This window comes from Aulonocara stuartgranti, assembly GCF_965226115.1.
Source record: "Aulonocara stuartgranti genome assembly, chromosome: 7".
In the NCBI taxonomy this organism is placed as follows: domain Eukaryota; kingdom Metazoa; phylum Chordata; class Actinopteri; order Cichliformes; family Cichlidae; genus Aulonocara; species Aulonocara stuartgranti.
Genome location: NC_138945.1, coordinates 19,827,880 through 19,855,646, shown reverse-complemented (window position 1 = coordinate 19,855,646; position 27,767 = coordinate 19,827,880). Strand labels below are relative to the sequence as shown.

At 39.3% G+C, this 27,767-nt stretch overlaps 4 protein-coding genes across 4 annotated transcripts in view; 2 read left to right on the top strand and 2 right to left on the bottom strand.

Moving 5' to 3' along the window:
- Positions 1 to 569: 569 nt before the first annotated feature.
- btc (betacellulin, epidermal growth factor family member) lies at positions 570 to 9,745 on the bottom strand. The gene is made up of 5 exons (XM_082540210.1): positions 9,462 to 9,745; positions 8,729 to 8,836; positions 2,628 to 2,748; positions 2,182 to 2,331; positions 570 to 2,035 (listed from the first exon to the last, which is right to left on the bottom strand). Exons 1-5 carry the CDS (start codon positions 9,499 to 9,501, stop codon positions 1,891 to 1,893), a joined length of 564 nt encoding a protein of 187 aa, XP_082396336.1. The 5' UTR covers positions 9,502 to 9,745; the 3' UTR covers positions 570 to 1,890.
- Positions 9,746 to 12,465: 2,720 nt separating this feature from the next.
- On the bottom strand, positions 12,466 to 13,919 carry gng10 (guanine nucleotide binding protein (G protein), gamma 10). Its single transcript, XM_082542229.1, has 3 exons — positions 13,671 to 13,919; positions 12,737 to 12,864; positions 12,466 to 12,639 (listed from the first exon to the last, which is right to left on the bottom strand). Exons 1-2 carry the CDS (start codon positions 13,749 to 13,751, stop codon positions 12,739 to 12,741), a joined length of 207 nt encoding a protein of 68 aa, XP_082398355.1. The 5' UTR covers positions 13,752 to 13,919; the 3' UTR covers positions 12,466 to 12,639; positions 12,737 to 12,738.
- Positions 13,920 to 14,818: 899 nt separating this feature from the next.
- Positions 14,819 to 17,237, top strand: nxnl2 (nucleoredoxin like 2). The gene is made up of 2 exons (XM_082538733.1): positions 14,819 to 15,386; positions 16,225 to 17,237. The coding sequence occupies exons 1-2, from the start codon at positions 15,085 to 15,087 to the stop codon at positions 16,391 to 16,393; spliced, it is 471 nt and encodes a 156-aa protein (XP_082394859.1). The 5' UTR covers positions 14,819 to 15,084; the 3' UTR covers positions 16,394 to 17,237.
- A 2,846-nt stretch (positions 17,238 to 20,083) lies between these two features.
- csgalnact1a (chondroitin sulfate N-acetylgalactosaminyltransferase 1a) overlaps positions 20,084 to 27,767 on the top strand; it is a 36,334-nt gene continuing 28,650 nt past the window's right edge. Inside the window, exon 1 of the mRNA XM_082538730.1 lies at positions 20,084 to 20,241. The gene's annotated coding sequence lies outside the window, so the exon portion shown is untranslated. The remainder of the gene's footprint in view (positions 20,242 to 27,767) is intronic.

The following is a 27,767-nucleotide window of genomic DNA, read 5'->3' as shown; positions in this document are numbered from 1 at the left end:
TTATTATTCATATTGCCACATTCATTGACCTTGTTTATAGGTAATTTCATTGTTTAATCACATTAAAATGTTCCTAATTTAATGTTGAAGAAGCCAAAATCCCATGTGAAATTAGGGCAACAAACTGTATTGTCATTACTGAAAATAACTGTATTTTCATGGGAAAGTTATTCTTTGGTATTGTTTTGGCACCCCAGCTGCTGGAATATTACTGTTTTTTTAGGATTTTTTTTTTACGGTGTATGCAAAGCTGTGATGGTTTTAAGGATAAAGTCAGTTACAGGATAATTCCCATTTGGGGATGTAATGCTGCAGGTTTGTGCCAGCAGGATTACATCTCTTTATGTCGTAGGATGATGGTGTGTTATGTTCACTGTCAGACTGGTATTTTTTGGCTCACACTGCTGACACAAGTTACAGCACCATAGCAACATAACAACCCCCTGCAATGAAGCATAATTATGATTTAATATGACTGCAGTATGTCTTGCATGTTTGTTTATGTAGTCCAGAGTCTGTGTTGTGGAGGATGAAATAATAGTTTCATATGAAAGGTTACAGAGATACAGTTATCTGCACGAATTTGCACATCAGCAGCGATCGTGAACATTTATTAGCCTGCAGAGTAAAGGCATGTTCCATTTATTAGAGAGCACCACATAGTGTCAGTTTCATTCGAAAAGACAAATTAGAAAAAAATGGCTGAAGCAAATGCAAATGCACAGTGCACGTAGGAGGCACATTTACTGACAGGTGACATATAAACATGAGAACAAGCTTCTCTGACTTTGTCCTCACTCTCTTCAGACTGCATTTAGAGCTCATACACATACAGATACACATTAAAACCCCAAAGTGAAAGGCTAGCAAGTTTGGAAACTGTCTCATACAGTGGAGCGCTTTTAGTTAAGCCAAGCCTCCACACACAGGCTCAGCTGTTCAGCCTCTGTAGCTCAGAGGCTGCTCGACTCCAAATATACAGATCAAAACAGCCTTCAGCACAAGTTCTCCTTGTCCTCCTCCAAACCAGGAGAATCCAGAACCTCATTTTATACATACTGTATATATATGTGTGTGTGTGTGTGTGTGTGTGTGTGTGTGTGTGTGTGTGTGTGTGTGTGTGTGTGTGTGTGTAATTATACATGCTTTTCTTGCATTGCTAATGTTTCTGAGTAACAATATTCGGTGTTAGTTCATTTCTGTGGATTGCTGAATACGTGATAACTGTTGATTTTACTGGTGCCTGTACAATAAACACTCTGATCTTGTGACGTGACACTAAAGCAAAACCAGCCTTAAACAAATAGGAGCAATACAAAAATGACACAAAGCTACTAAAACAGCAGCTGGCAGTACTCTTGAGGATTTCTATACATCTAATGGTTTGTTCACATGACGGGAGTTTATGGAGTGCCGTATCTTCGTGCAGTCCTTTTTCTTCCATGTCTTAGTGTCCATGTGTCGCCCACGAAGGGCACTATCTGGTCAGCCGGATCAACTGTTATCACTGCCTGCCAAATAGTGTCACAGCCTTTTCCAGGATAGCAACAGTTTATTTAGTGCGGTGCAGCCCAGCAGCACTTAGTCAGAGGGTAGATGAGCCTGTTTCTCCACAGAAGTGGAAAAATCACCCGTGCCAGCACACCAGCAGCTAAACACAGCTCTCCGACTGATATTTATCATAAATCCTGGACGGCATCTTCTTTGCTCTCACACTTCTTTGAAGAGTGTTAAAAGGAACTGTATAAACTCCCATAAAGTGCACCGACAGATGCACTTTATCCATAAATGCCTCGGTGCCGTTCACAAACCTCCGACTGCTTAAGCGAAGGTGACAGCTATCATCTTTTATGTATAAAAGATTCCCAGACACGTTCCTCAGCTAGGTTCTCATACAGAATTTGTGAGGGCTTGCTCTGCTGAGTCCGGCTTTAAAGTTGAGCCTGTTGCATTGCTGTCCATCATCATGCCAAGCTTCTCCGTCCCATTCCTTGGTTCCTCCCTTTGTCTGTCCCTTTGCAATCTCCTCCTACGACTGAGAAAGAAACAATCATGGCCAACAATCAAGAGCCAAGAGCTAATCATCAGTATGCAGCAGGCATCCACTCTGATCCTTTACATGCATTCCATACAATGGTGAAAAAACATTTCATTTAGCCCCTCACATGTACACAGACTTACCGTGAACAGATGCAGATGAAAACAACAAGAAGAATTAATAGCACAAGCCCTGCGATGGCACAGGTAATTATGATTCTCTGTTTGCGTTGCCCTGTCTGCACCTCCAGATTTAGGTACTCACACCTGGAACCAATGTAACCGAAATGACACCTGTGACAAAGAACATAAAATGTGTTCCTAACTTCATTTTCGTGTGCATTTTTCTTGCAAGGCATCTGTTCGTCTACTTCTTTAACATGCTCGGACGGAACCCTGGAAGCATTGTCGTGCAGGAACATAAATGACAGGGCTTTCTTTTGCACCCTGTTGTTTGTTCAAATAAACATCCTTGTTGTCAGTCTCTTGTCACTGTCTCTGCTCCACAGCTAAATGATTTTGCAGAATGAGTTTTGTTTAAATTACATTTTGCACAACTTGAAAACAGAGTTTGGAAATCTGCGCCTCACCTGCAGGACGGTGCATCCTGGTCCTTTATGTAACGACACTCCCCATGGATGCAGTAATACTCAAGTTCCTCTGGGCATTTTGAGAAGTGCCCATTCGACTGTCCAGTATCTACTGTGTCTTCTGGAGGAGTAAAATGTGTAGAAAGGGGAGGAGTCTAATCATTGTTAGCAAGCACGTATAGAAGCTCATAAATACAGAAATTAAACAGTGAAATTTGTCAGTTGTTCTATATAAAGCATAGTTTTGGTAAAATAGTCTACTCTATGATAATGCCTGTTTCCATCAACAATGACCCTGTCACTATTACTAGGCATAAAATAGTCCCTTATGAAAGCCCTCACAAAACTACAACTTGGGCTGGTAGCTGGAGTTTGTTCCCTTTAACCTGAGATAGATGAACTGTGTTCCCTTGTTACTTGTCTTTTTAAAGCTACTCAAATGCTTATATGTAGCTATGGAGTCCTCCAACTGTACTTATGGGGAAAATGTGTATGTTGCATATCGAAGCTATTTTCTTGATCTTATGCCAAATCAAAAATATACTTTGTTTAGAAAAAGCAAAAAGCCTTTTTTGTTTATGGTTTGAAAAAGTAAAGCACAATTTTTTTTAATTAATATTACTATTTATCAAATTCTAATGTCACTGTCACTGACTGTATACAAAACAGATAGATAGATATATCGAGCATATAGACACTGAGTGAAGTCAGTGTGTTAGTGCCTTAACCCTGCGTTCTTTCTAATGGTCAACAGGGGGAGACTATTGCGACTGCCAAAAGAAATCAGATTGTAGAGAAGTCTTTGAGTAAATTATCCTACGTTTGATTTTGGAAAACATTTTCTTAAAGGACTCAATGTTTTAGAGCCTTCTTCAATACAGCATAATGCTTATTTTGTAAATTATGGTTCCAATAAAATGGTCACCGCTGAGAAGTCCTAGTGCCACGTGCTGTTCTTGATTTCAGGTATCGGTTGCACTAAAACAACTTCTAAGAATAAGCTGTATCATTACCTAATCAGCTCAGTCTCTACTTCAAATAGCAAGACCAAGTTCAAGTTAGAGCCCCCGCTGCTTTTCAGATTTCTGTCTTTCATATCGCCTGCAGTGTATGGCTAACACAAAAAGATTTTCTTTATGTGCCTAGTATATAGGCCTAATGGAGATTCATCAGTCACCTTGTCTAAATGAACAAATGTACCAAAAGCAAATGAGCTCATTTCTCCAAACGTCTATTTCTGTAATTGTGTCATGATCTTCTTTGATGTACTCCCTCACCTTCTGGCATGGCATGATGTGTGTATATATAGACTGTTTGTAACACGATCCACTGAAGAACTGTGCAATGCATGCCAGGAAAGGCCTGATGTCATCGAGATCTCATTAGACACGTGTCTCTACAACTTGAGCTCCAGAAGAGCTGGGATGCTCTGCAACATCTCAATAATAACTGAATATGATGATTTGCAAATCTCCTTATTCCATATTTTATTCATGATAGGACATAGAAAACATATCAAATATACGAACCGAAAATCCTTTAAGAAAAAGTTTGGCTCATGTTGAATTTGATGGCTGCAACATGTCTTTAAAAAGTTGGGACTGGGCCATGTTTAACACCAGTCTGTAAACAATTGCAGGACTTTTGGAAAATTAATGTTTTCCCATTCTTATCTGATATGAAATTATAGCTGCTCAGCAGTCCTGACTCGTCTTATTTTCCATTTCATGATGCATCAAATGTATTCAACTGGTGAAAGATCTGGACTGCAAGCCAGTTTAGCCCCTGAGCTCTTCTACCATGATACTTATTGGCCTTGGGGTTAGGGTTAGGCTTTGCTTTGGAGACTTTTGACCTGAATGCTGATCATAACCAGATTGTCTTTGTCCTCCTTAATCCGGAGCGCACCGTGATCCTGTTTTACAAAAAGAATTTCAAATTTTAGTTTGTCCGATGACAAAACAGTTTTCCACTTGCCCTCATTTTAAATGAACTTTGGCTCAGGCTGCATTTCCGGATCATGTTCATGGCTTTTTCTTTGCACGACAGAGCATTTGTAGTTGGCACGGTGAACTGTGTTCGCAAACATTGATGTCTTGAAGTGCTCCTGAGTCCGTGCCAAAACGTTCCTGCCAGAATCATACCTGCTTTTAATGCAATACTGATTTTTAGCCTTGTCTCTTACCCACAGAGAATTCTCCAGACTCTCTGATTATTTTGATGATATGATAGTATTATTACCGTAGATGATGAGATATTATATTAAAAGTGCTTTGAGAAATATCATTCTAAAATTGTTCCACATTCCACATTTATTTTGCAGATTGGTGAACCTCTGCCCAACTTTACTTCAGAGAAACTCTGCTTCTCTCATAGGCTCTTTTTAAATACGTTATCGTGTTAGTGACCTATTGTCAGTTAACCTAATTAGTTATAAAATGTTCCTCCAGCTGTTTTTTTTACCACTTACTTTTCCGGTCTTGCGTTGCCCTCATGACAACTTTTTTAAAACATGTTGTTGCCATTAAATTCAAAATGAGCTCATATTTTTCACGTAGTAGTAAAATATTCCAGTTAAAAGACCCGACCTATTTTCGAAAATCCTCCTGTTTTTGTTCACATTTTTGAAGCATCTCAGCTGTTTTGGAAATCAAGTCGTTTCATTAAAATTCTTTACAAAATGAAATGGGATTCTGTTTTCATCCTCTCCCTTTTCTCTATCACAGACACACATGATAAAACACACCCTGACAGCTGCTGGTTAGCCATGGAGATGAACTTCTGACCACCGGTTTCATATAACACTTCTTCTGAATACCGCTATCTTTACAAGCGGCTCTCATGACATTATCTTTGAATATTGAGCTTGTAAAACAATAGTGCTGCGACATCAATGAGAGCGCTTCACTTGTTAGCTGAAACACGAGACCCAGTTTGCTGTCATGACCTCAGTGCTGAAAGGAAAAATCTCATGTTACGAAGTTTAAAGAGATAGTCTGGGAAGTAGCTTTATTTGCTGTCTTGCCAAGAATTAGCCGAGATGGGGCAACCGATACCACTAAGGTTGCCAACTCCCTGAAAAATAAATAAGGGACACCTCGTGGCCAGGGCCGGGCAACCCAGTTGTCTTCACCCTTCCCAGTGTGGTGAATTTTCTAGCTCTTTTTTTGTGTGTGAAATTATTTTTTAACCATTTGACTTGAACTTGATTTAAGCAGATGCATATTCTTTGTGATATGACCATATGGGAAACAAATGATCATTTAGCCATTTATTTTTAGCTCACAATGACAACATTAACACAGTAAAACAGGTCTCTTTCTTAAACAGAAGCCTGTCATGCTTAACTTTTGAGAATATAAGTAAATCTTTCTTTAAAAGAACTCTGTCCTACTTAACTTAAAATTATATAAATTAATAGAAAGCAATAGAAAGAAAAATATTCTTGTAACAGTGCACATTTAGTGCATTTAGTACAGTTGGCTTCAGTTGAGGTATTATTTCAGCTTTTCTAAAGCTAATCAGCTGCTCCTGTTTGTAAACCCACTTGTTCCCATGATTACGCACCTTAACTCATCATCATTATTCATCTATGTATTACTTTTATGTATTAGTGATCTATTTGTTGTAATCATCTATCCTTGCTGTTGTTTACTACACAAAATAAATTATATTATTACACTTCTGGCCACATAGCGCTGATATTCACTGCACATGCCCATATTAACCTTAACCAGAGGGTTTAAAAAAAACAAACCAGTGTTTACATACCATATCTGCTTCTGCCATGGCCTGGCGGACAAAAAATTGGTAAAGGGTTTCCCGAGCTTTCACGCCCCTCATGTTCTTCATGTGCCCACCAATAGAAGCATGCCTATGGAAAAAGTGCGCCAGCACACAGTGCAGTGCGCTTTATAGTGCACTTTTCCAGCCAGGTGTTTTCCTTTTCCCATTCCTCCCTGTACTTTTGCAGCCTTTTTTTTTTCCTTTCTCTGAGCGAACAAACATTGCTGCTCTAATGCTGGGCTCACACTGTGCGATTTTTGGCCCATTTTGAGCCGATTTTTGAGTCGTGCGACCGATTTGGTGATCAGCCCGATTTTGGCCTTCATCGTGCATCGTGTAGTATACGTGGGGTAACGAGAAGCGATTAACACCTCGAGCAGCTCCCGATCATCAATCGCTCGTGAGGGTGTCACCGCAGCTGCTCACGCGCAAACACGTAAACGTCGGTGAAAAAGACGTTGCAGCACAGCAGTGCAGCGTGTGATCTGGACACAAGCGATGGAGGCACAACTTGTAGAACTTTGGAAAGCTCATCCGAGCCTTTTCCATGTGGCATCACAAAATTATCACAACCACAACAACCGTGAAAATAGTTGGATTTACACTGCTGCTCAATCACAGCTGCCTGATCAATGTTTTTCATTAGCAATTTAGCAAAGTTGATGTGGTGGTGTGTCTGTGTGAGTGAAAGACAGAGAGAGAGAGCGACAGATTTTCTGTTATAACCTTCATTTTATGGACGCACAGTGTTCCGTCCGAGACTTGCACCGCAGTGTCGGCGTTTGTTTCCCTGTTGGCCATGCTTCTTGTTGTGGTCATCTGTTGTCTTCCGGTATTTTCTCCGTAAGCGACCTTTCCTCAACCAATGAGATGAGCGGTAATCTGACTTGTCATACTCGAATTGTCATAAGTGTGCTGTCAGCTCATTGGTCACAAAGCAGGAGAGGGGCTGGGAATTATGTTTTCAAACAAAGTGTTAATTCCATAAACATTTATAGACTACTTTTGATTCTCACTGTATTACGGGACAAAGTGCGTCCCTTATTAGCTCAATACGGGACGTGTACTTTTGTTTCGAAATACGGGACGATTCCGTTTTTTAAGGGACGGTTGGCAACCCTAGATACCACTGTCACTTCGTGAGCTATAAAGCTAACACTAGCTGCTGGTTTGCTTAGCAAAAACAGTGGAAAACAGGACATAGCTAACCCGAACAAGTCTTTAGACCCTATAAAGCTCACAAACTAAAATACTACATCTTTAAAAAAAAAAAAAAAAATCACAAATCAAAGTGAAAAGCGGTGCTAAATAGTGTGTTTCAACCTGTTTCTGCGCTTTCTGCACACCTTAGCTAAACAACGGTGATTGTTTTATAGATATACAAACATAAAGTCAGTTTTCGTTTCAAATCTTAAATAGAATCTATTAATTTCAATTCTTTTCAAACTATTAATTTGGACTGATTAGAGCTTTTCTATTATATAGTCAGCTATTATTTTAATTTTATTTTGTGTCTTTGTCTTATATTCATTTTAGTTTCTAGAGTGAAAGTGTAAGTTTTAGTCTTTTTTAATCATTATTGTATAGAGAGCATAATTCAGATGCGAGAATAAGGAAATCAGTAAAGGTATTACAATAAAAACTCTGAACTTTCTGGAAGAAGTTCACATACAGTCTTCTAGATATCCACAGTCTCAGTAAGCATGTCCATCAATGTCTTATCAGCAAAGTCGTAATAAAAACTTTCACCAACAGATACTAAAACCAAGCATAATTCCTCAATATTTTAATTTTATTTTAGTTAGCTTCCTAAGTTCAAAAAATTATCTAAATTAATCTACATTTTTCCAAAAGAATACACACACACACACACACACACACACACACACACACACACACACACATATATATATATATATATATATATATATATATATATATATATATATATATATATGTATGTATATAAATTTGTGCTATTGTACTTAATCCCATATAAAATACAACACCCATGTTATGGGTCTTATCTAGTGGTTTATTTCCCACCAAAATCCATCTAACAATGATGAGATTGTAGTTAAAATTTGCTTAATTACAGAAATTACTCAGCAGAGGTTGTTGACAATACCTCTGTACTAAGGGTTGATACATTTTATATTGTGTATTGTATATTGTGACTCCTCAACAATATACTTTTCCAAGTGCGTCTCATACCAACATCTGTCTTACTACTTCTACTACTGAAAAAGTCAAACCAAAGAAGCAGTTATGACACCGTCACAGAAACGCCCCTTACACCACCTTTCCATATCTACCTGTGCAATTGTCTCTGTTGCCATGGAGATGACAGTCGGACACAGTTCCAGTGGGAGGCGCGTCTGTGGCATTCCACTCTGCCAGGCAGTATTTGCATAAGGTCAGAGCTGCAGCCAGGAGCACAAACAAAAAGCCAATCACACACAACCAACGTACGTACACCTGCACATTTTAACCAGCGTTTAGCCGCATTGTACTTACAGGATCTGGACAAGCGATGACAGGACTTTTACTACTCTATAAACATCCTCTATTACTTTTCCTGGTGACTGTATTGGCAAATAATTGTTTTTTTAATATATAAACCTATAGAAAGGACAACGTCACAAACAGTTTCCAAAACTTATATTAAGGGAAGCCTGATTTGATGATGATTAATGATCACAGAAGATGCACATTCCTTGTGCATGAGCTTTTCATTTAATCATTAACCACAAGTGAAGCTTGTTGTACAAGTACAATTATTCCACAAGTTGCTTAGCAGGGAATTGCCCGTAAACTTGTTTTGGCTCCATTATTTTGATAACACATGGTTTTAATACCAGTCAAAACAACATAGAGCTATTCAAATGACATTTTAAAAACTAGATATGAGAAGAAAACTGGAACCGTACAGGACATGCATTTAAAACAAGAACTATTTACATATCATTTTAATATTATCCTTTTGGGTTTTTAGCCTTCTGCTTATGGACAATGAGAAAGAAAGGTGAACAAGAGAAAAGATCTTACCGATTACTATTCCTACATAGAGTCTGTGCACTTTGGCCATCTCCTCACTTGATAAAAGTTTTCATCCAGTATATTAAAGTTCAGTGTCATTAACAAACAAAAGTCAAACTGGTTCAGTCCTTTTTCAGGGGTCAGCGACCTTTGAAAAAGGTGTGGAAAGGCTGTGGAAGTTCCCCAGTGGCGTGTCGTATTGTGGTTCTTCATTGATGGTGGCTAATTTCATAATCAACCGGGAAAGCTTGAAGCTATAACCAAAGCACGTCAGCTCGCTGACTCTTCTGTGACTGACCTGAGCTGCTGGGTGTGAGAACAGAAAAAGGAGGCGGCACTGAAACCGAACTCCGATCCCCGCCCATACTTTTAAAGCTTTAAAGGAGAAGACAACTCCATTCAAGCTATTCTGTTTATTTTCTCTGTAGAGAACAAGTTTGCCTTTATACCTGAGGTTTGCTTTCTTAAGAATGAAATGACAGGTGGAGCATTCATTGACAATACGTGGCACCGGTTTAGCTTAAAAGGACTTTAGATTCTATTTTTAATTTTCCATTCCACTGTCCTTCCCTCATTCCCTGGAACAGAAAGCAGATAAATGTAGGTGGATGGGTAGGAGATAAAATCTGATAGTAAAATAGATGGCTGGAACAGCTGGATTCCTTGCAGGTCTGCACTGATTCCTGGAGAGTTTAAGGAAAGTGAAATAAAGTTTAATGTGGAAGTTTAAATGGTTGTAGCAACCTTCTTTTACTTACACTTTAAACTTCAGTTACATCATTTCATTTATTCATTTTACTACTTTTAGGTGAAAACTTTCGAAGAAAAAATAGAGTAAAGAGTTTAAAAAGAAAATAGGAGTAGTGGAGAACCACTCGTCATGGGAAGTCCCTCGGCTTATCGAATAGCATAGCTTTAAGGTCACATGATCCAAGCCTAACTATCAGCTTTATGAAAAGGGAAAGTTTTATTTCTAATTTTAAAAAGTGGAAAGGGTGTCTCAAACACAGCTGTTCACAGTAGAGAGGCCCAGTAGCTGAAGGCTCTTCCTTCCATTGTACTTTTGTAAACTCTAAACCTGACCAGAAGATGGTGTAATTTCACACTTTTCCACACAATAAGTGGAGTAGAGCTGGAGAGCCAGAATTCTTGCTGATTGCCAGGTGTTCAAATACTTATGTGCAGCAGTGCTATACAAATAATGTCATAAAAATTATACAATGTGATTTCTTAAATTGTTGTTTAAATGCTGTGTGACACAGTGGGAATGCACCGACAATGTGAATTCCAGACCCCTCCATGATTTCATGATCGCAGAGTGTTCAAATACTTATGTTGCTCACTGTATATGTTTGAGTCTATATGCATAACTATGACCCTGTATGGATGAAAGAAAATCCAAAATCAATTCAAACTTTTGCACCCATTTCTTGTTTTTGTTAAAGTCATTGAAGATGTGTAATGCTGCACAATCATTCGACATTGGAAAAGAAAAAAGAATAGTTCAAAGAAATCATTAAAATCTCAAAGTTATCATGATGCTCGTGCCGTACTTTAACTCCTTTTATCACATACAGTTTAGAATCACCAATTAACCTAACAGGCATGTCTTTGGACATGAGAGGAAGGCGGAGTAGTGCAGGCACAAGGAGAGGATGCTAACTCCATACAGAAAAGCTCCAGCTAAGATTCAAACTAGGAGCCTTCATCCTGTGAAGGCATAGCACTTCACCACCTTGCCACCTTTAAATCAGTTTAAACTGGATGTTTAAGCTGGAGACATGAACTTGCAGTCAGTAGCTACAGTGGCTTGCAAAAGTATCCCCCCCCCCCCCCCCCCCCCCCTTGAACTTTTCCACATTTTGTCACATTACAGCCACAAACATGAATCAATTTTATTGAAATTCCACGTGAAAGACCAACACAAAGTGGTGCACACGTGAGAAGTGGAACGAAAATCATACATGATTCCAAACATTTTTTACAAATAAATAACTGAAAAGTGGGGTGCGCGTAATTATTCAGCCCCCTGAATCAATACTTTGTAGAACCACCTTTTGCTGCAGTTACAGATGCCAGTCTTTTAGGGTCTGTCTCTACCAGCTTTGCACATCTACAGACTGAAATCCTTGCCCATAAAACAATTACCAGCACTTCTAAAGCTCAGCGCTTAACACCCATTTTATTTTTCTTTTCTTTTTTTTATATAAACATATATCTACACACTGACTGTAAATACATGCTTACATATGACAATAGTGTCTTAAATCCTTTTTCTCTGACACTCTGAAATCCAGACTTCTGCCTAAATAAACTGCAAAGATACACGAGAAATGAGAACTAGGAGTTTATTTAAATCATCTGCAGAAACCGCTAAAGCCTTGTTTGCAGAGCAAAGGTTGCTAGCAAAGGAGGCATCATGACAGGAGAGCTATTGAGACTCGCCCATGCAGCGACAGGAAAAGGAAGTGATAAGGCAGAGCTGTCTCGTGACTGGCTAGACTTGTTTTAGGGAGATTAAACAGTTTCTTGAACAATGTAGACATATAAAGAAATAGAAGTTCTGTTTTAAAATAAAATATACAAATGAACTGACTAAACAGACAACGACTTATGTAAACTGTCGCGCACAAATACAATGAACAACATGGTTTTTATATAGTTTGTAAAGCACCTTCTGCACAGAGTGCATTTATTTTATTTTATCTAAGCATTCTCTTCAGTTGGAACATCCAAAAAGTTTTAAAAGGCTCAAAGGATAAATGAAAAGTGGCATTTTGTCTTTGCAGTTTTGAACAGGAAGACCCAGTTTCCTCTCTCTGGCTGTGTTCCTGACTTAGACTGAACATCAGGAAGCGCAGACGCCACGAGATTCCAAGGCATAATTTAGAGCTCAGCAACAAACATCCGCTTTGAAAGCTTTACAGATAATCACTGTAAGACTGTTTGGTGCAGAAATGGTGTTTTCACAGCACTTTGTAAAAGCAATTTAAAAGAAAAACTGAAAAGACTGTACGTTCACGGGATGTGCTTTAATGTGTTTCACCAAAAAATTGATGATTTACAAAACTGTGTAAAAACATTTTTAGAAAAACATGAAATTAAAATCTATTACACTATTAAAAAAACAAAGCAAAATTAATATCTTCTTTGAGTGGGATGCCACTTGTATCCACTTTGTCTTCCACTGCAAAAGGTGCAAAACCTTTTATTCCACATTTGAAATCGAGACGTAATAACAGGCGTTACAAAGAAACAAAGCTGCACATTTTATGGACCCTGACCTTCACACTATGGCACAAGAGCGTGGTTCTCTGAAAGGGTTGCTGCCTGTGGGGACTCCAACCAGCAAGGCGTCTTTTCCTGCGTTCTGCAGACAATACTGCTGGAGCTCTGCAGCTGCCTGGGACACCTGGAAGCAGAAACATAAAAATACACTCAGATGGTACAACTTTGTAACTCACATAAAAGGATTAAAAAAACACACACACACAAATCAAGTGCAGGCCTTTTGTTTTCTAGGTTGTGCAAAACCAAAAACTGATATGTGTAACTGACACCCAGAGTTTTATTAGCATTTACAAGAGCAGATTTGACAAATTTATAAATTCCTTCATTTAAAAAAACTAAAACATTCATAAGATAATATAATGCTTATAATACAGAATACAGTGATAGTAATACAATACATAATACAAAATTATAAATAGTTAAATACATTTATAGATTATTAGGGTTGTAGTTGAGGTGGCACTATTTTAAATTAAATATACTGATTACCCAGTTTATTTTTTTTAATTAAGTAATACTTAGTAAATAACCCAAATCTTAAAATTATTCACAATAAATTGGAACTTAGTAGTAAAAAAGCTAATGCAGCTTATATTTATAATCAGAAATCTTGAACTTTTTGGAGTTTTTGCATTAAAAATAATTTTTTGACTTAATGATTAATTAATGGTGTGTGTTATATTAATCTAAAGCATGTATGTATTCATTAAACTATACAGAGTGACTTTTCTGTAGTGTAATACCGTACACTGAGTGTTTTAAATAAAATAGATTAAACAATCTTATTCTAAATCTTATTCTAAAATTAATCTAGTTGCACTTTCCCAACATTCATAATGTACATATTAAACAAAATAGTTACATCAATCAACAAAAGCTAGTTTGTAGAAAGCAAGCAGTCGTGTTCTGTAAAGATGCCAGTTTTACCTTGATTCTTTCCACACTGGCCTCAAGCTTCAGTTGTTCTACCAGCCGTCGCATGTTGGATAAATTGGAATTGGAGGTCATGTTGTTTATAATTGTTTTGGGAGAGAAAAAGTCCTTGGGAAGGAAAAAGGGGGAAAAAGATGTCTCTTTAGTCTTTTGCTCTCTGCAGTTGCCTTCACTAATGGGCAGCAAATGCTGGACAGGAACAGAGTGGCCGGGTTTCTTTCCAAATGACCTCAGTGCACTCAGCTGAAGAAATAAGGAGTGATACAAACACACTGACCTCCCTGTGTACTACTAGAGACTTCATAGAAAAGTGTTGTAGAGATGTATTTTAAAAGGGAATTCAAGCTCCATTCACCCAGATTAAAAGTACTAGTATATTCAAAAAAGACTGTAGTCATTTTAATAGTGCGTTTCCTTAGAGATACAATTGAACACCCCCCCCCCCCCCCCCCCCCCCCCACCCACCCCAGGAGTAATGATATGGGTTTTATAAAATATAGCTTTTCTCAAATATGGCACAAATACATCTGGAATCTACCATTAAATATCTTTAATGATTTTCCCCCAATGAGGCTTAGTATTAAGTAGCTTTATGTACATAAAGGTTTACATAAAATGTTATCCAGTACATCTCTGTTATAACAGATGATGTCATTAGTGACATTATTAATGAATCCTTTCATTTTTGTTTCGTGTTTTCCTCTGTTGTGTTTTAAATTTCTCTCCCTTCTGTTGTTTTTGATACAGAAGCTCTTTTAATAAATTATTACTATTGTGAAAATGATTTATCCTTTTCTGTCAGCGTTGCTTGTATGCATTAGTACTGAGACTAAAATATACTCTATTTTCGTCGTTTGTTTCGAACATGTAAATAAAAAGTAAAATTAATGAATAGCTTTCAAAACTACACTGAAGACACTGAGAAGTGAGATGAAGTATAAACAAGTTTATAATAATTTACTGATGAGTAATTATACCCCGTTTAATGCTATTTGATCATAATTAACCTCAACACACATACGCACATGTGATTTTTAAACTTCTTTAACGTTGTCTAGTTTATAGCTTTGCGCATGCGTACACCGATACCGGAAAGCGTCACGAGACGTCGTGCTTTACCTATCGCTATGGAGTAGTTACGACAACTATGCTAACTGACTGCTTCTTAATGCAGTGTACGTGCGCGCGCGTGTGTTTTACCCACGTGGCTAATGAATTAAGGCGGTTTCTGCGTCCTCATTGGTCCGCAGGTGATTATCGGGATTGGCTGTAAGCTACTTTTGCGGAAAGGTAAACGGAAACTTCCCCGGAGAGTCCACACTTCTGAGCGTTGTGTTCAAAACTCGGCAACAAATATGAGCTAAACGAAACTCTGAACAAAACTCAAAGCAGCCGGACTTCAGCAGACATGGTGGAGGTATTTTCCGGACGCACACTCCTGAACAAGGACGGAGAGTTTGTGGATCCTGAAGAGGCTCTGCGGAACAAGGTGGTGGGGATCTACTTCTCCGCGGGATGGTGCCCGCCGTGTCGGGACTTTACCCCAATCCTGTGTGACTTCTACACGGAGCTGGTGGAGGAGAGGGATCCTCCGGCTCAGTTTGAAATAGTTTTTGTGTCTTCTGACAAGTCAACCGATGACATGGTTGAATATTACCACGACATGCACGGAGACTGGCTCGCTCTGCCTTGGACGGATGATTACAAAAAGTGAGTTTCATAATCTAATATTTCACATTTGAACTTAACGTAACATAATCAGGTGTTTTATTTATCTTATACCTACACAGTGCAGTCTGTACAGTCTACTAGGCAGTGATCCAGCTTATGTAAAACGCTGATGCGCGTCACTGTCGAGGATTAGGTTTAAGCGACATCAAGTCCAGAGTGTTCTCTTCAAAGTGTCCTTTATTTGTTTATTTTGATTTCCAGATCACGTGATTTGAGTTATTGGAGGGTTGCGTGACTAAATCAAAGTCAGATCCGTACACCTGTGAGTGCAAACTTTTCTCTCAAACATTTTTTTCTTAAATAAAAGCAGTTATTTATTTATTACATAGCTACTTTAAAGTCGAGTATCAAGTTGTTCAGTTTCTAATCTTGGATGGAGTTGCAGCTATTCTGTTCATTTCTTTTTCTTCCCAAAGTTAAAACTGGACTCTTTGAATGTTCTGTTTAACCATACCAGTAGTGTGATTTAAATATATTCAGCAAAGCAGATGAGTATTGAAATAAAAACATCAAACATAAAAACATCCATGTGCCATTAAGTTAGCAGCATTTGAATGCTGTATCTAAGCAAAGTGAAGCTGTTTTTCTTACATTGTGTTTAGGTGTGTTGATTAATTGCAGCCAGTAATCATCTTTTATTTGTAACATTTGAATTTGTGAGATATCTGTAGCCACAGTTGCCATCAAACTGCGTTGTTATGTGCAAGAATCTCACATGTATTCATGGAAAACTATCAAGTGTATAATAGATTCTTTACAGTGGAAGAAGTGTCTTTTTCTAATAAAGGCGCTTCTTTGTCTTTTTGTCCTCTCGCAGTGAGTTGAAGCATCGCTACAAGATCACAGCAGTGCCCAAACTGGTGATCGTGAAGGAGAACGGCGACGTGATCACGGACAAGGGCAGGAAACAGATCCGAGACCGGGGCCTGGCCTGCTTCAGGTCCTGGTTGGACGCTGCTGAGATCTTTCAGAACTTCAAGGGTTAGGAAAATAGAGGGCCTAACGAAGCTAATAAAATCTTCCTGCTTTCCATTTCAGTGTAGCCGTCTGACAGGTCGCCAGATCACCGGACAGCTTATGTTTCTGTTAGATGAAGATCTGCTTGTTTTTAATTCATCTTCTGCCCATTTTCCCGTCAGAGGTCGAACACCAGTAGTTAAAAATGCAATTTCAATGAAACATGAGAAAGAATAATCGTATTTAGATTCCAGTAATTCTTAAGAGCTGGTCTAATGATGGTTTTGCAGTTATTACTTGGGCATAAGGAGTCAGTCTTGTAGTGTAGTGGCCATATAGTTGGAATAATGACACCGTCAGTGATTAGACTGGATTCATCCAGTTCTTTTTGCCACTGGATGTGAAATCTGCCTGTAATGTAAAGGCTTGACTGCACAACCAAACCACGACGAGGGCAGCGCTCTTATTTTTACTCCCAATACCTGAAATGGTAAGAAATGGTAGCTGATGAAACACCTCTTTATCTATGGTAAAGAACAATTGTGAAGTAGTGGGAAAGAAACTTCTCAAATCGCAGATCTTCTGTCATCCTATGCATTAACGATAAACCCTCAGGCACGTCTGATAGAGAAATTGAGCATTTCATGTGACTAATTCAAGCCAGCTGCTGCCGTTAAAGTACATGTATACAGTTAATGCGCTCTTCAAACATTTAGCCAGACTTTGCCTCTGTTAAATATGTATTTTGTTTCTATATTACTCACCTTTGTACATAAATGTAGTTCTATCTCAAGCTGCCTGTATATTTTTATATTCTGTTTTTAATGAGTTGTTAAGATGGGCTATTATTAAAAATTTAATAGAAGAAAACTATTCTGTTTTAATTATGATTATTATTACTATTTTTTTTTTTCAAGGTTTGATTATGTGTTGTAGTGCTGAAGAGCTGTTTGATGAACAAACAGAGCGATTCCCTTTTGCCTCATTAAACTGTGGAAAGCCCACAGGATCTGTTTCCATCGTGCTGGCACATCTACACGCATGGTCCTAATTACCTGTTTCCCTCGTGTGCGCTGACACAGCTGTTATCACTTTGTGCACGAAGCATCCAACAGACCTGGTGAATAATGATGCGTGTGCGCGGGCCATCTTCTCCAGGTCTTGTCTGCTTCTTAAAAAGAAGACAAGACCAGAAGCTCAATTCTGAGATGAATTGAGTCGAGCATCCAGCGTCTCTTCAAGGACTTTCGTCAAATCTCAGAGGACTGTGCAGACCAAAAGATCTGAGTTTATTGATGCAAGTCTTCAAGGTAACATAACTCCAACTGCCACGTTACATGGATTATTTATTGTTAAAATATACTGCAGTTTGCATCATTATTCCTCTGGGGAAAAGGATGAAGACGGTGCATTTCCACGGTGTGCCATGTGGTGTAGCTGCAACACCATTTATGAGTGTGAAGACTGACGGTTCAGTTTCGTCTTATTAAAGGGTGTTTTCACATTTATCTGCTTATCGCGGTCAATTGATTTTTCATCCGAGTGGGAGAGATCTGAGTAATGTCTGAGTATTTATTGATCGTGTTGAGGAGTTATTAAAAAGAGAGCCACCGGCATGGGACCCTATTTACCGCTGTTCGGTCTATTTATAAGGCAGTGCGGATGAATTTTATTCATTCATATAAAATCCTTATGTCCTTTGCGTGTAAAGGCCACTCATTTCCTGGTCCTCTAATGGCAACGAAAAGTAACTTTTCTTGTAGGCTACCCGTTAAAACATTTTGCAAGTAGCCAAGGATATACATCTAAGTGTGTAATTCCTTCAAGTTCAGAGGCAAACGCTGGACTCTTCTGTTTATTAGATATCTCTAGTTTCTACTTACTTGCTCATCCAAAATTGAATAAATAACTTGTATATTAATGCAGATTATGTTTCTAAAGTGTATCTGAGTACTTCGCCACCGCTGTGTATCGATACTCAACAAGAGAACTACATTTTTACTCCAAAGACAACAGTTTTTGCTCCGTGCCTGTCACATGATTTGGGTCCTCAGAGAGCCCCTCGGGTCACTTGTAGATGAAGATGTGGGCTACACATTTGGACTTCTTGTTGGCCTTACAAATGAAAGGCAGTAGTGTTTCCTGCTGCTGTAACGGTGTCTTGAGTAACAAGGCTGTCTTTATGAGAGGACCTTGAGGGAGGGAGGCGGAGAGCTGGGCGGACCGGCGGACCTGCACGGAGAGAGCGCATCGGGGTCAAGTTGATCACATTAGCTGTCTGACTTCCGCTCATAACCTTCAAAATAAAACTTGTTTAAAAATATATATAGTCCCCCCGCCCCCCTCAAAGGTTGTTGCTAGATTTAACCTGCTGTCATTCAGATTATTCATCAATCAGTAAAGTTGTCGGATTTAAAAACCTGAGGCAAGTCAGTAAGATTAATAATTACATGATAGGGAGAAAGCTTTCTGAAGAGTTATATAATAGGGTGGCCAGAAAGGTATACATGGAAAGATGAATGAAAATGTAGACAAAAAATTTTTGTATTATCAGAGCTCTTGAGTTTAAAAACAAAAAAACTACAGTAGTGCCAGGAATATACAGATTGTTTTCCTGTTTTGAGCAATATCATAAGAAAAACAAAGCAATACGAACTCTTTTTGGTTTTCCAAACACACAGAACACAGAGAGCAACTAACAATGTCTTTCTCACTGAATGGACGGAATAAAAATAGTAAGGGTAAAGTTAAACAAGTAGACATTGCATGTGGGGGTTAATGTACAGTGAGATTTGATAAATATTTCATAATTTCATCTTTGAAAAAACCTCCAACCTTTCACTGTTAAACTGATTTTTACATGACTTAAGGCACAAAGAAGTAAGTGGACGACTAACAGAGGAGCATGATGAGACTTTTCGCAAACAGAACGCCAGTATTTTGTACTGCAAACAAGACAACTTGAGGGGAAGGAATGGGGAAAGTTACCCTATGTTAAATGCAATTTCCCCAGTTGGCTGGGATACTTTTTTTTAAAAAATCACCATTCAATTAAAAAGCAGTAGTTTGGGACACAGTCTTCATTGCTTCATTGCTTTTGTTTGTTTGTTTGTTTTTTGTTAAGTTGTTGCTGGTTTCCAGTTTCCAATCATGATGGCAACAAGCCACATCATCTCTTAATTACTAGCGGATCAGTACTTTGTTTTTAACGCTTAAGTTCAGTATGTAGCCCACTGGACTGTATTAAATAAGTCGTTTTCTTGGAAATGAAAACAACAACAACAACATTACATTGATTTAGTGGTCATTATAATGTGTTCCAAAGTTGCAAAAATAATATCATGATTCATTTCATAAATCATGACACACTGCTCTCCCAGAAGTTTCCTTTATGGGTTAAAAGTATCAGTATCGATCAGCATCGCCAATACTGGCCCTGTATTTACTTGGTATCACTTCTACTCTTAACCACGTTTCATTATCAGAAATTGTTGCTTTTAAGGATTTGTGGTTTAATTGAACAAAAATCGAATAACTAATATGAACTGGGGAGCTTTGAATAAGTGCAGGTAACTATTTTCCATTTTTAGTGCTTTTATTTTTATTTCTCTTTTTAAGCTAATGTAACTGGCTTGGATGAAAAGCTTTAGCAAAGCTTGATACATAATTAGTGCATTTTATTGTGAAGGCAGCAGGCTTCTCGTGTTCCGGTGCTGTTCTCGCTGCTCCGCGGTACAAACGCTCACACCCGCTCCTGGACAACCGAAGAGTCGTCTGTGGACCGGTGGAGGGCTGCAGGACGGTTCCGCAGCACCGGGACTAAACAAACCTCCGCTCCGCTCACAGTGGACCGGACTGACGACTGCTGGGACAAGAGGTAAGTTGTCCGCATGAGAGGACGCTGAAATACAGATGTAGCCTGTCGATAGCCGTACTGTAAAATAACAAAAGCCTAATATTTTAATAGGGAACATGTGCGGAGTTATTCTCACTTATTCTCTATCAGTGCAAATTGTTAGTTTATATTTGGATTGTCTGTAATTACAGGGTTTAGCGATCAACTTTTTGTGCGTAATTACGCCCAACTTATCAGGTCATTTCCCCCCATAATGCGCTTTATGGAGATATCAGGAAGAGGCAAAGAAACGTGCAAAAATGTGTCCACAATTTTGAATTTAACTTGTGTTTGTTTTTGCAGCAGCGCCTTTTCTGACATTTAATTCATCCATCCCACACTAATATTTAATACCAATGCAGCACTAATCACTGACGGGGTCCAATCAGTGACTCATGTGTAAGGTCACTCCAGACCAAAACCACATAGAGGATCTGAACAAAACATCACCCACAATGATTTCAGCTGAGCAGACCCAGATAATAAAATTACATGCACTCAGTCAAAGTGTAGGCTTCTTTCTAACAGTATCCCACTGAATCTCACTCACTCTCTCTCTCCTGCTCTCTCTCACTCTCTCTCTCTCACACACACACACACACACACATGCATACATCCAGTACACACTGCTGGAGGTTTTTATCACAGAAAAGGCTCTAATCCTGCTTAGTGCGCTTACTAACAAGTACCTAGCACCCTGAAATATTTGGTTTGCATGCTGGCAGAGTAGATTGTTTTTTTTCCTCAGACTTGAAGAGTGAAACTTGAGGGATTACTCAGCGTGTGAGTTTGTTTGGCAGGCAGACCGTGTGTGTGTGTGTGTGTGTGTGTGCTACAGGTCTGTCATGGTGTGCACTTTTTAAAAGCTGATGTGACAATAACATCAGCTTTTATGTGTTAAGTGCACGTCTGTGAATGTTTACAGTTTTGCTCTCCCATGCTGCACCATCGTGTTTCACATTTCAGACAACAGTGTCGTGCGGGATAATTAGCCATTGACATTTCAAATGCTCTGATGTAACATCCCTGCAGCACAGTGACAAATGAGATCTGATGATATTACAGTCACCCTTGCTATGTGTCTTTTGATTCTTTCAGATGGTTCCAGTCTTGAGAAAACTATTGAGTTAAATGCAGATCGCATAAATGGCACTGATTTATCGCCCTGCGTTGGTAGGGCCGGCTGACAGTTAACAGTATAAATTATCAACAGCAGATGGTGGAGCTGGTTTGGTAGCAGTTAAAGAAACCTGTTGTAACCCCTTAAAGCCAAACCACAAGCCTTCACCTTAGCCTTGCTGCGAGGTTAGAGTTGAGAAACGTCTGATGGTAATTTCTGTTCTGCGGTGTGCGGCTTCAGGGAGAACAGGGAAGTCGTGAGTTTGCCTCATAATTGTTTAGTTTTTTTTCCCATTGCACAAGAAAAGCAACGGTGAATGCGCTGCAGGTGTTTCTGGTTGAGATGAGCAGGTGTAAAAAAAATGTGGATGCGCCGGATTTCTTCATTTTCTGTCAGCTTCAATTGTTTGCCGTCTTGCCATAATCTGTTGTCATCTATTTATAACTGTCCACCTGCAACCGTCACCGTCAACAGCGGTAAGACCCGTGACACAGGGAGTGTCTCACTGTGTAAACCACGATTTATTATATTACATCGCGATTATGCAGAGGCTTACTGTGCCCTCTATGAATTGGATTGCGGTTTTCATTGTGCTTCTGTGGATGAGTTACTGCCGTCTCAGAAAGGGCAAATTAGCGGGCACTGTATATATGTGTATATAACCATCCATCCCTTTCCTTAACTGCTTATCAGATCCGGTGTTGCACTGGCTGGAGCCTCTCCTGTAATAAGGTGAAAGGCTTGCTGCTGCTGGCCGGCAGGAAGGGTGGGGGGGGGACAAGTGCGTCAGATATCAGTGTGTTAGTCTGTACCATTAATTCCCCTATTATAAGAGGTCCAATTGCACTAATGGACATTTCACATTCATAAAAAGCAGGAAAAGGTTGAAATTTCTGACATCAGTGAAGCAGAATGTGGGAAGTAATTCGATTTTTTATTTTTATTTTTTTTTAAACTTAAGAAGTGTCTGCTTTATTTTCAGAAGAGTTGCCACTCTTTATTCCCTGCTGCAATGACCCATTTTCCCCATGGGGACCATTAATGTTTAATCTGATCCAATCTAACCTAACCGTGAAGAAATGGAGCACTTGAAGAGAGGGAAAGCAGGGGGCGGGGTTGGACGGTGCATGTTAACACAGACACTTGTAGTGAAGTAGAGGCGTGTAGGCTTTTTCGTTGTTTTCGTTTTTTTTAAAGGGCCTTCCAGATGGCACGCCGACTGGAAGGATCCGGAGAAACCGGCCCCTAATGAATGGGAGGGAGAATCACCTGAGGGGACAAGAAACATCAAAGAAAGCTTTCTCTCACCTTCCTACCCTCAAACAGACTCTTTTAATCCCGACTTTTTCCTCTCTCTGCTTCATTTTCTCCTTGCAGCATGTATCTCATCTACTCGCTTAATAGTTCCCCTCGAGTTATCTGAGGATATAGTTGTCAAACTCACCACCCACTTTCTTTCCCCACTCGTTTTCAAATTTTATCTTAATTAATCTCTCCTCCTCTCCTTTCCTTTCCTCTCCTCTGCTGTCCTTCCCTAGAGGATGTTCCCCAATTTTCCAGTAAGATAGCCAGAGGGCAGGTTCAGACAGCACTGTGTGAAAAGAAGACATTCAGTGAGGCCAACAAGCACACAAACACATTAACATCCCTGCCCTGCACGGTAACAAGTATACCACTCGGCAGAGGCTTCAGAGCTAGGATGAAGGAGAGGCAGACAGTATGGAGCAGAGTTTAAGCATGCATGCTTCTGTGGTTTGTACGGTTGCTTGTAGACATCTCAGGGGTCAGTTACTCACAGACAGTTTATGTGTATGGAAGGAAAGGGCCGAGGTAGGAGGAGAAGGTTGTTTTTAAAGGATTAATATTCTCTCATATGAACGTGCTTTACAGATGAGTATATGAAATGATGGGACTTAGAGGAAGATTTAAAGAACGCAACATTTTTTGCAACCACTCATAATTGTATATGGTCAGTAAAAAGCATAGCAATATACTGAATTTTCTGATTTATTTATTTGCATACAGTAGATAAAGCTATTGCTCCTAGCTGGCCCTGGAAGCCTGCCTGTGTTGTGAGATTCCTGTTTTTTGCCTTCAATATTTAGTTTTGCTCACTGCAGCGCCAAATGTGATGGGAGGAGTGGGCACGGCTGCATCTGGGTGGGTTTACTATGAAGGGAGTTGAACACAGCCAGGCTTCCTTTGTATTAGCTGGCTCGAAAAATACCAGTCAGAGATAAAAGTGGCTGCTTTGCAGGTCATGTGGCTCTTCTTCCGCACAAAGTGATTCCTATGAGTGCACCCACTCCAATCGGGGATGACGATGATAATAAAATGGTGATAAAATTCTATAAAGAACAATAATAACACAAAATTAAAATATGACACGTTTGCAAATAAGGCGAGAAAAAAACTGTTAATTTGGAATTTAAAGCACAGAGCGGTAAACATTTTAATTAATTTATCGCTGAGCGCCCTCTCAGTGCTGCTGTTTATTTCTGAGATGACGACTGCTCATTAGAGCCCTGAAACTTTAAACTGGATCCATTTAAACATTAATGGTTGTGTATCCTGATAACAGAGACGTTAGCTTCCCGGCACAATATAGGGAGATAAATTTTATGACTTGATAGACGTGTTGTGTGTTCCAGTAGCTGCAACTCCAGCAGTGTGAAAGAAGCTTAGAAGCAGATTTTTAAAAAAATATATACATATAAAAACATTTATACATTTTCCCAGTCACCAAATAATACAACACACAGTTTGCACTAGTGTAACTTTCCAGCTTGGTTTAATTTGTGACGTTAGTAAAAGCGGCTTAACAATTTGCACATGTAAATGTACTCGCCCATTAAGGAATCGATATTGGACTCAACAAATGCTGTAAATAAAAGAATGAAATTAATGTAAAGTCTGACCATAGTTTGCTCCCTACCAGCTTATGTGTTCACCATAAGTTACCAGTTGGTGATTTAGGTAAAAAGAGAGCCACATGACACAGGAAACTCTGACTTTAAGCTAAACCATTAATCTTGCTTCTTAGTACACCCCTCTAGGATTCACATGGTATCGTGCTTGTGACTGTTTGTGTAGGTATTTGACTGCACCCACTGAAGGATTCTGGGCATGCAACCTACACAAACTTGCTTGTGTGCAGAGAAAGAAACCAACCGGATGTAGCTCGACATGGATTATATGACGTGAAGAAATGCAATCTATGATATGTTCAAGTTGAACGCTGATTATCTGAAAAGATTATTTTTTTTTTTATCATTTTATCTTGAAGACGTCAACTTGGATCCACTCTTTGAAGCTTGCCTTTCTTTCTTATTGTGGTTTAGTAACAGTGCAAATAGATAAATGAATCACTTAAAGCACATTTGTTAATGATTAATAGCTGATTAAAAAAAAAAAAAAAGTCCACTAGGTTCACCAGTGTATGAATGTGTGTGGGAATGGGTGGATGACTGGATGTGTAAAGCGCTATACAAATACAGGCCATTTACCATTTTTACAAGAAACAGTCGATCAGTCACAATCCATACAGTTATCTCCAGAGAAGTTGCCGGCTGGGTGGCAAATTTGATTGGCTGACTGGCCAAAAAAACAAAAAAAAACCAACAAGAGCTCTGCTGGAGGACAGTTTATGCATCAGAAACTGTTCAGTAATCTAAAAATTTTTTTATAGATTGTTTTGAGAGATATTGCCGTCTGTTAAAATAACAAACCTCGGAAATATTGGAAAGTCTGGCGCTTGACTGTTTTTGTGTACAGCCGGCATTCTCTGTTTTCTCAGATTATACTGTGCTCACCTTTGTTCTAGATTGTATTATTGTTAATTAAAAAAAAAAACCCAACAACTTTGCGCACCTTTTCCCGTGCTGCAACACATATTTTGGACACTGCCCTCTAGTGACAATTAATAGCTGAAACATGTAGACAACAGTTGCGTGCAGGCTCTGTGTAGACAATCACATAGGTGTGATTGTAGAGGCAGAGCTGGACTTGACCAGAGGCTCTGTAGCCCCTCCTGATATGTCAAGTCATTACACTCAAGCTGTGACCTCTGAAGTCACGGGAAGTGGCATAATTTGCAGTTCCCTAAAGGTGAGTGGGTTGTAATCTTCAGTGTTTAAATGACGGCGTGTTTGGAGCCTGTTACAAAACCAGTTTTGATATGATAAATAGGCATGAAAAAACATGCAAAGACAGAAACCCCCCAGCATTTGATTCAAACCCAGGACCTTTTTACTGTGAGGCAACAGTGGTAACGACTCCACCACTGTGCCTCCCTACGTCTAGCCTGCTTCTTTAAATTGTTTTAAGGTTTAAAATGAATGCATAACTCAGGGCGCGGCCACTTTGAATAATTCACGAGTGCCATTTTTCTTTGTTTGGGGATTTGTTTTTGAGCTGCTTCCTATTTGCCAAAATTAGCATTGCACAGTGAAGGACAGATAAAGGAACTAAGCTAGAAAGCCAGTGCTGTCATGAGCTGAGAGCATGAAAATATGGTCACATCTACTTTCCAAACCCAACATGGCACTAGGCAAAACAGCTGGGCTTAAGATGGGAGTCCACAAACTGTGGGGTGACGTCACTTTGGCGACATCTATCTTTCTCTCATAATCATGCAATCTGTGCTGGCATTCCTTTTATATCTTCAGTCTGGCGCTGCCACCATCCCCACTGATGTCTGTGGGGGAGTATAAACAAGCACATCTTGAAAACAGCTGAATGCGAAGTAGGGTGAGTATTGAAGTCTCTTTTTCAGAGACTAAGATTTATGAACAGTTTGCTTGTTTGTTTGTTTAGTAAAATGTGGTTTTTCAGAGCGTGTTCTGGCATGAGCATGTTAAGATTTCCCCTCATGTGCACTGTAGATCTGAAAACGATCAAAACCCAAAATGCACAAAGTAATGGAAAACAGTGGCTGCCATGAACAGGAGAGAAAAAATCTACAACTTTGAAGTGCAACTATATAATAATTCAATAGGAGATGCAGATATGAGAGATAAAAAGCTTAAATGTGCAAAAGTGCTGATAAAATCCTGAACAGTATAAGTACAGTGTCTTCTGTGTGTTTCTGCTTTACAACCACCCCGCCTGATTTTCCAGGCCATTGCACTCTCTTTCACACAAACACTCACACCCTTTGAAAAGATGCATATACTGTGAATTCCCAGTGCATATGTTTTTATGAAAGAGCGGTCTGATGGAGACAACAAAGACAGTCTGCTCTTTAAAAATGACAGCAGGGATTAAGATGCTTCGTTTGTCGCGATGTTGCGGTCACGAGGTTGCTTCTCAAATGCCTCAGGCACTTAAAGGTTGGCCTGAAGCACAGAGAGGGGCACACAAACAGAGATATGCTGTCACCTGCGTGTGATTTCTGCTTCACAAGTGTGACTGAGACTCACAAAATGGGGCGACGGACAGAGAAGAAATTCATTCTTTCTCTTCCCCCCCCATTTTTTTTTCTAAGTGCAAACTCCTGCAGCTTCAGCTACTCTCTCAATACTCGTTGCTACACTTTGCTCACACGTTATCTCCTCTCTGACTTATTTTCACAAAGATGAGCACAACACTTCTAACAGGTGTCAAGAGGAAGACAATATTTTTGATGCACAGATGCGCCTATTTCAGTAGAAGCACACACAGTGAAACAAACAGGCATAAATCCCCTGGGGACAGGAAACAGCAGCGGGAGGGGAGGAAGTGATTTTAGCGGCTGACCCAGATGCTGCTGCTGGGAATATCTCTGGTCACCAAATACTAAATCATTCTTTTTCTCGGTCCTTACTTTCTTTTCTTTGTGACAGGCAGATTATTTTTCCGCTCTCTACTGGATGTCTCTCTGCATCTGTGTTTCTATTTCCGGCATATCTAATAATGGGGACAGCACATTTATCAGCTGCGACATCTCAAAAAGTGAAGAAATGTAATGTGTTGGTAAACAAACTAGCGTTCGTATTGCCTGTAGATGTATTTGATGCATTCTGCAAAAGAAACGTGGGAAAAAGATTTCTCAAAAGAGTAGCTCAGTGTACTATGAGGACTGAAACAACCATCAGGAAACTGTTATCAGGTGTTGGCCCTGCCAAGCACTGACTTAAAGGTGGAGGTTGAAGAGACACGGTGGCAGAGAGAAAACACAGGAACTATTGTGGTAAACTTCACGGCAGGTTTGTTTTTTGGGCTGTTGAAATTGATTTATACTGAGAATCTGATCAGTTTATATGATTTCCTTTCTGAGAAACAGTATGTTTGGATTTACGGTAGATGCAGACATCTGTGGTTTTCAGGTCTCTGAAGGATCTCCACAACAAAGTTTTCTGCTAGCACAGACGAAAACTTTAAATCAAGTTAGAAATGTTTTTGAATCTAT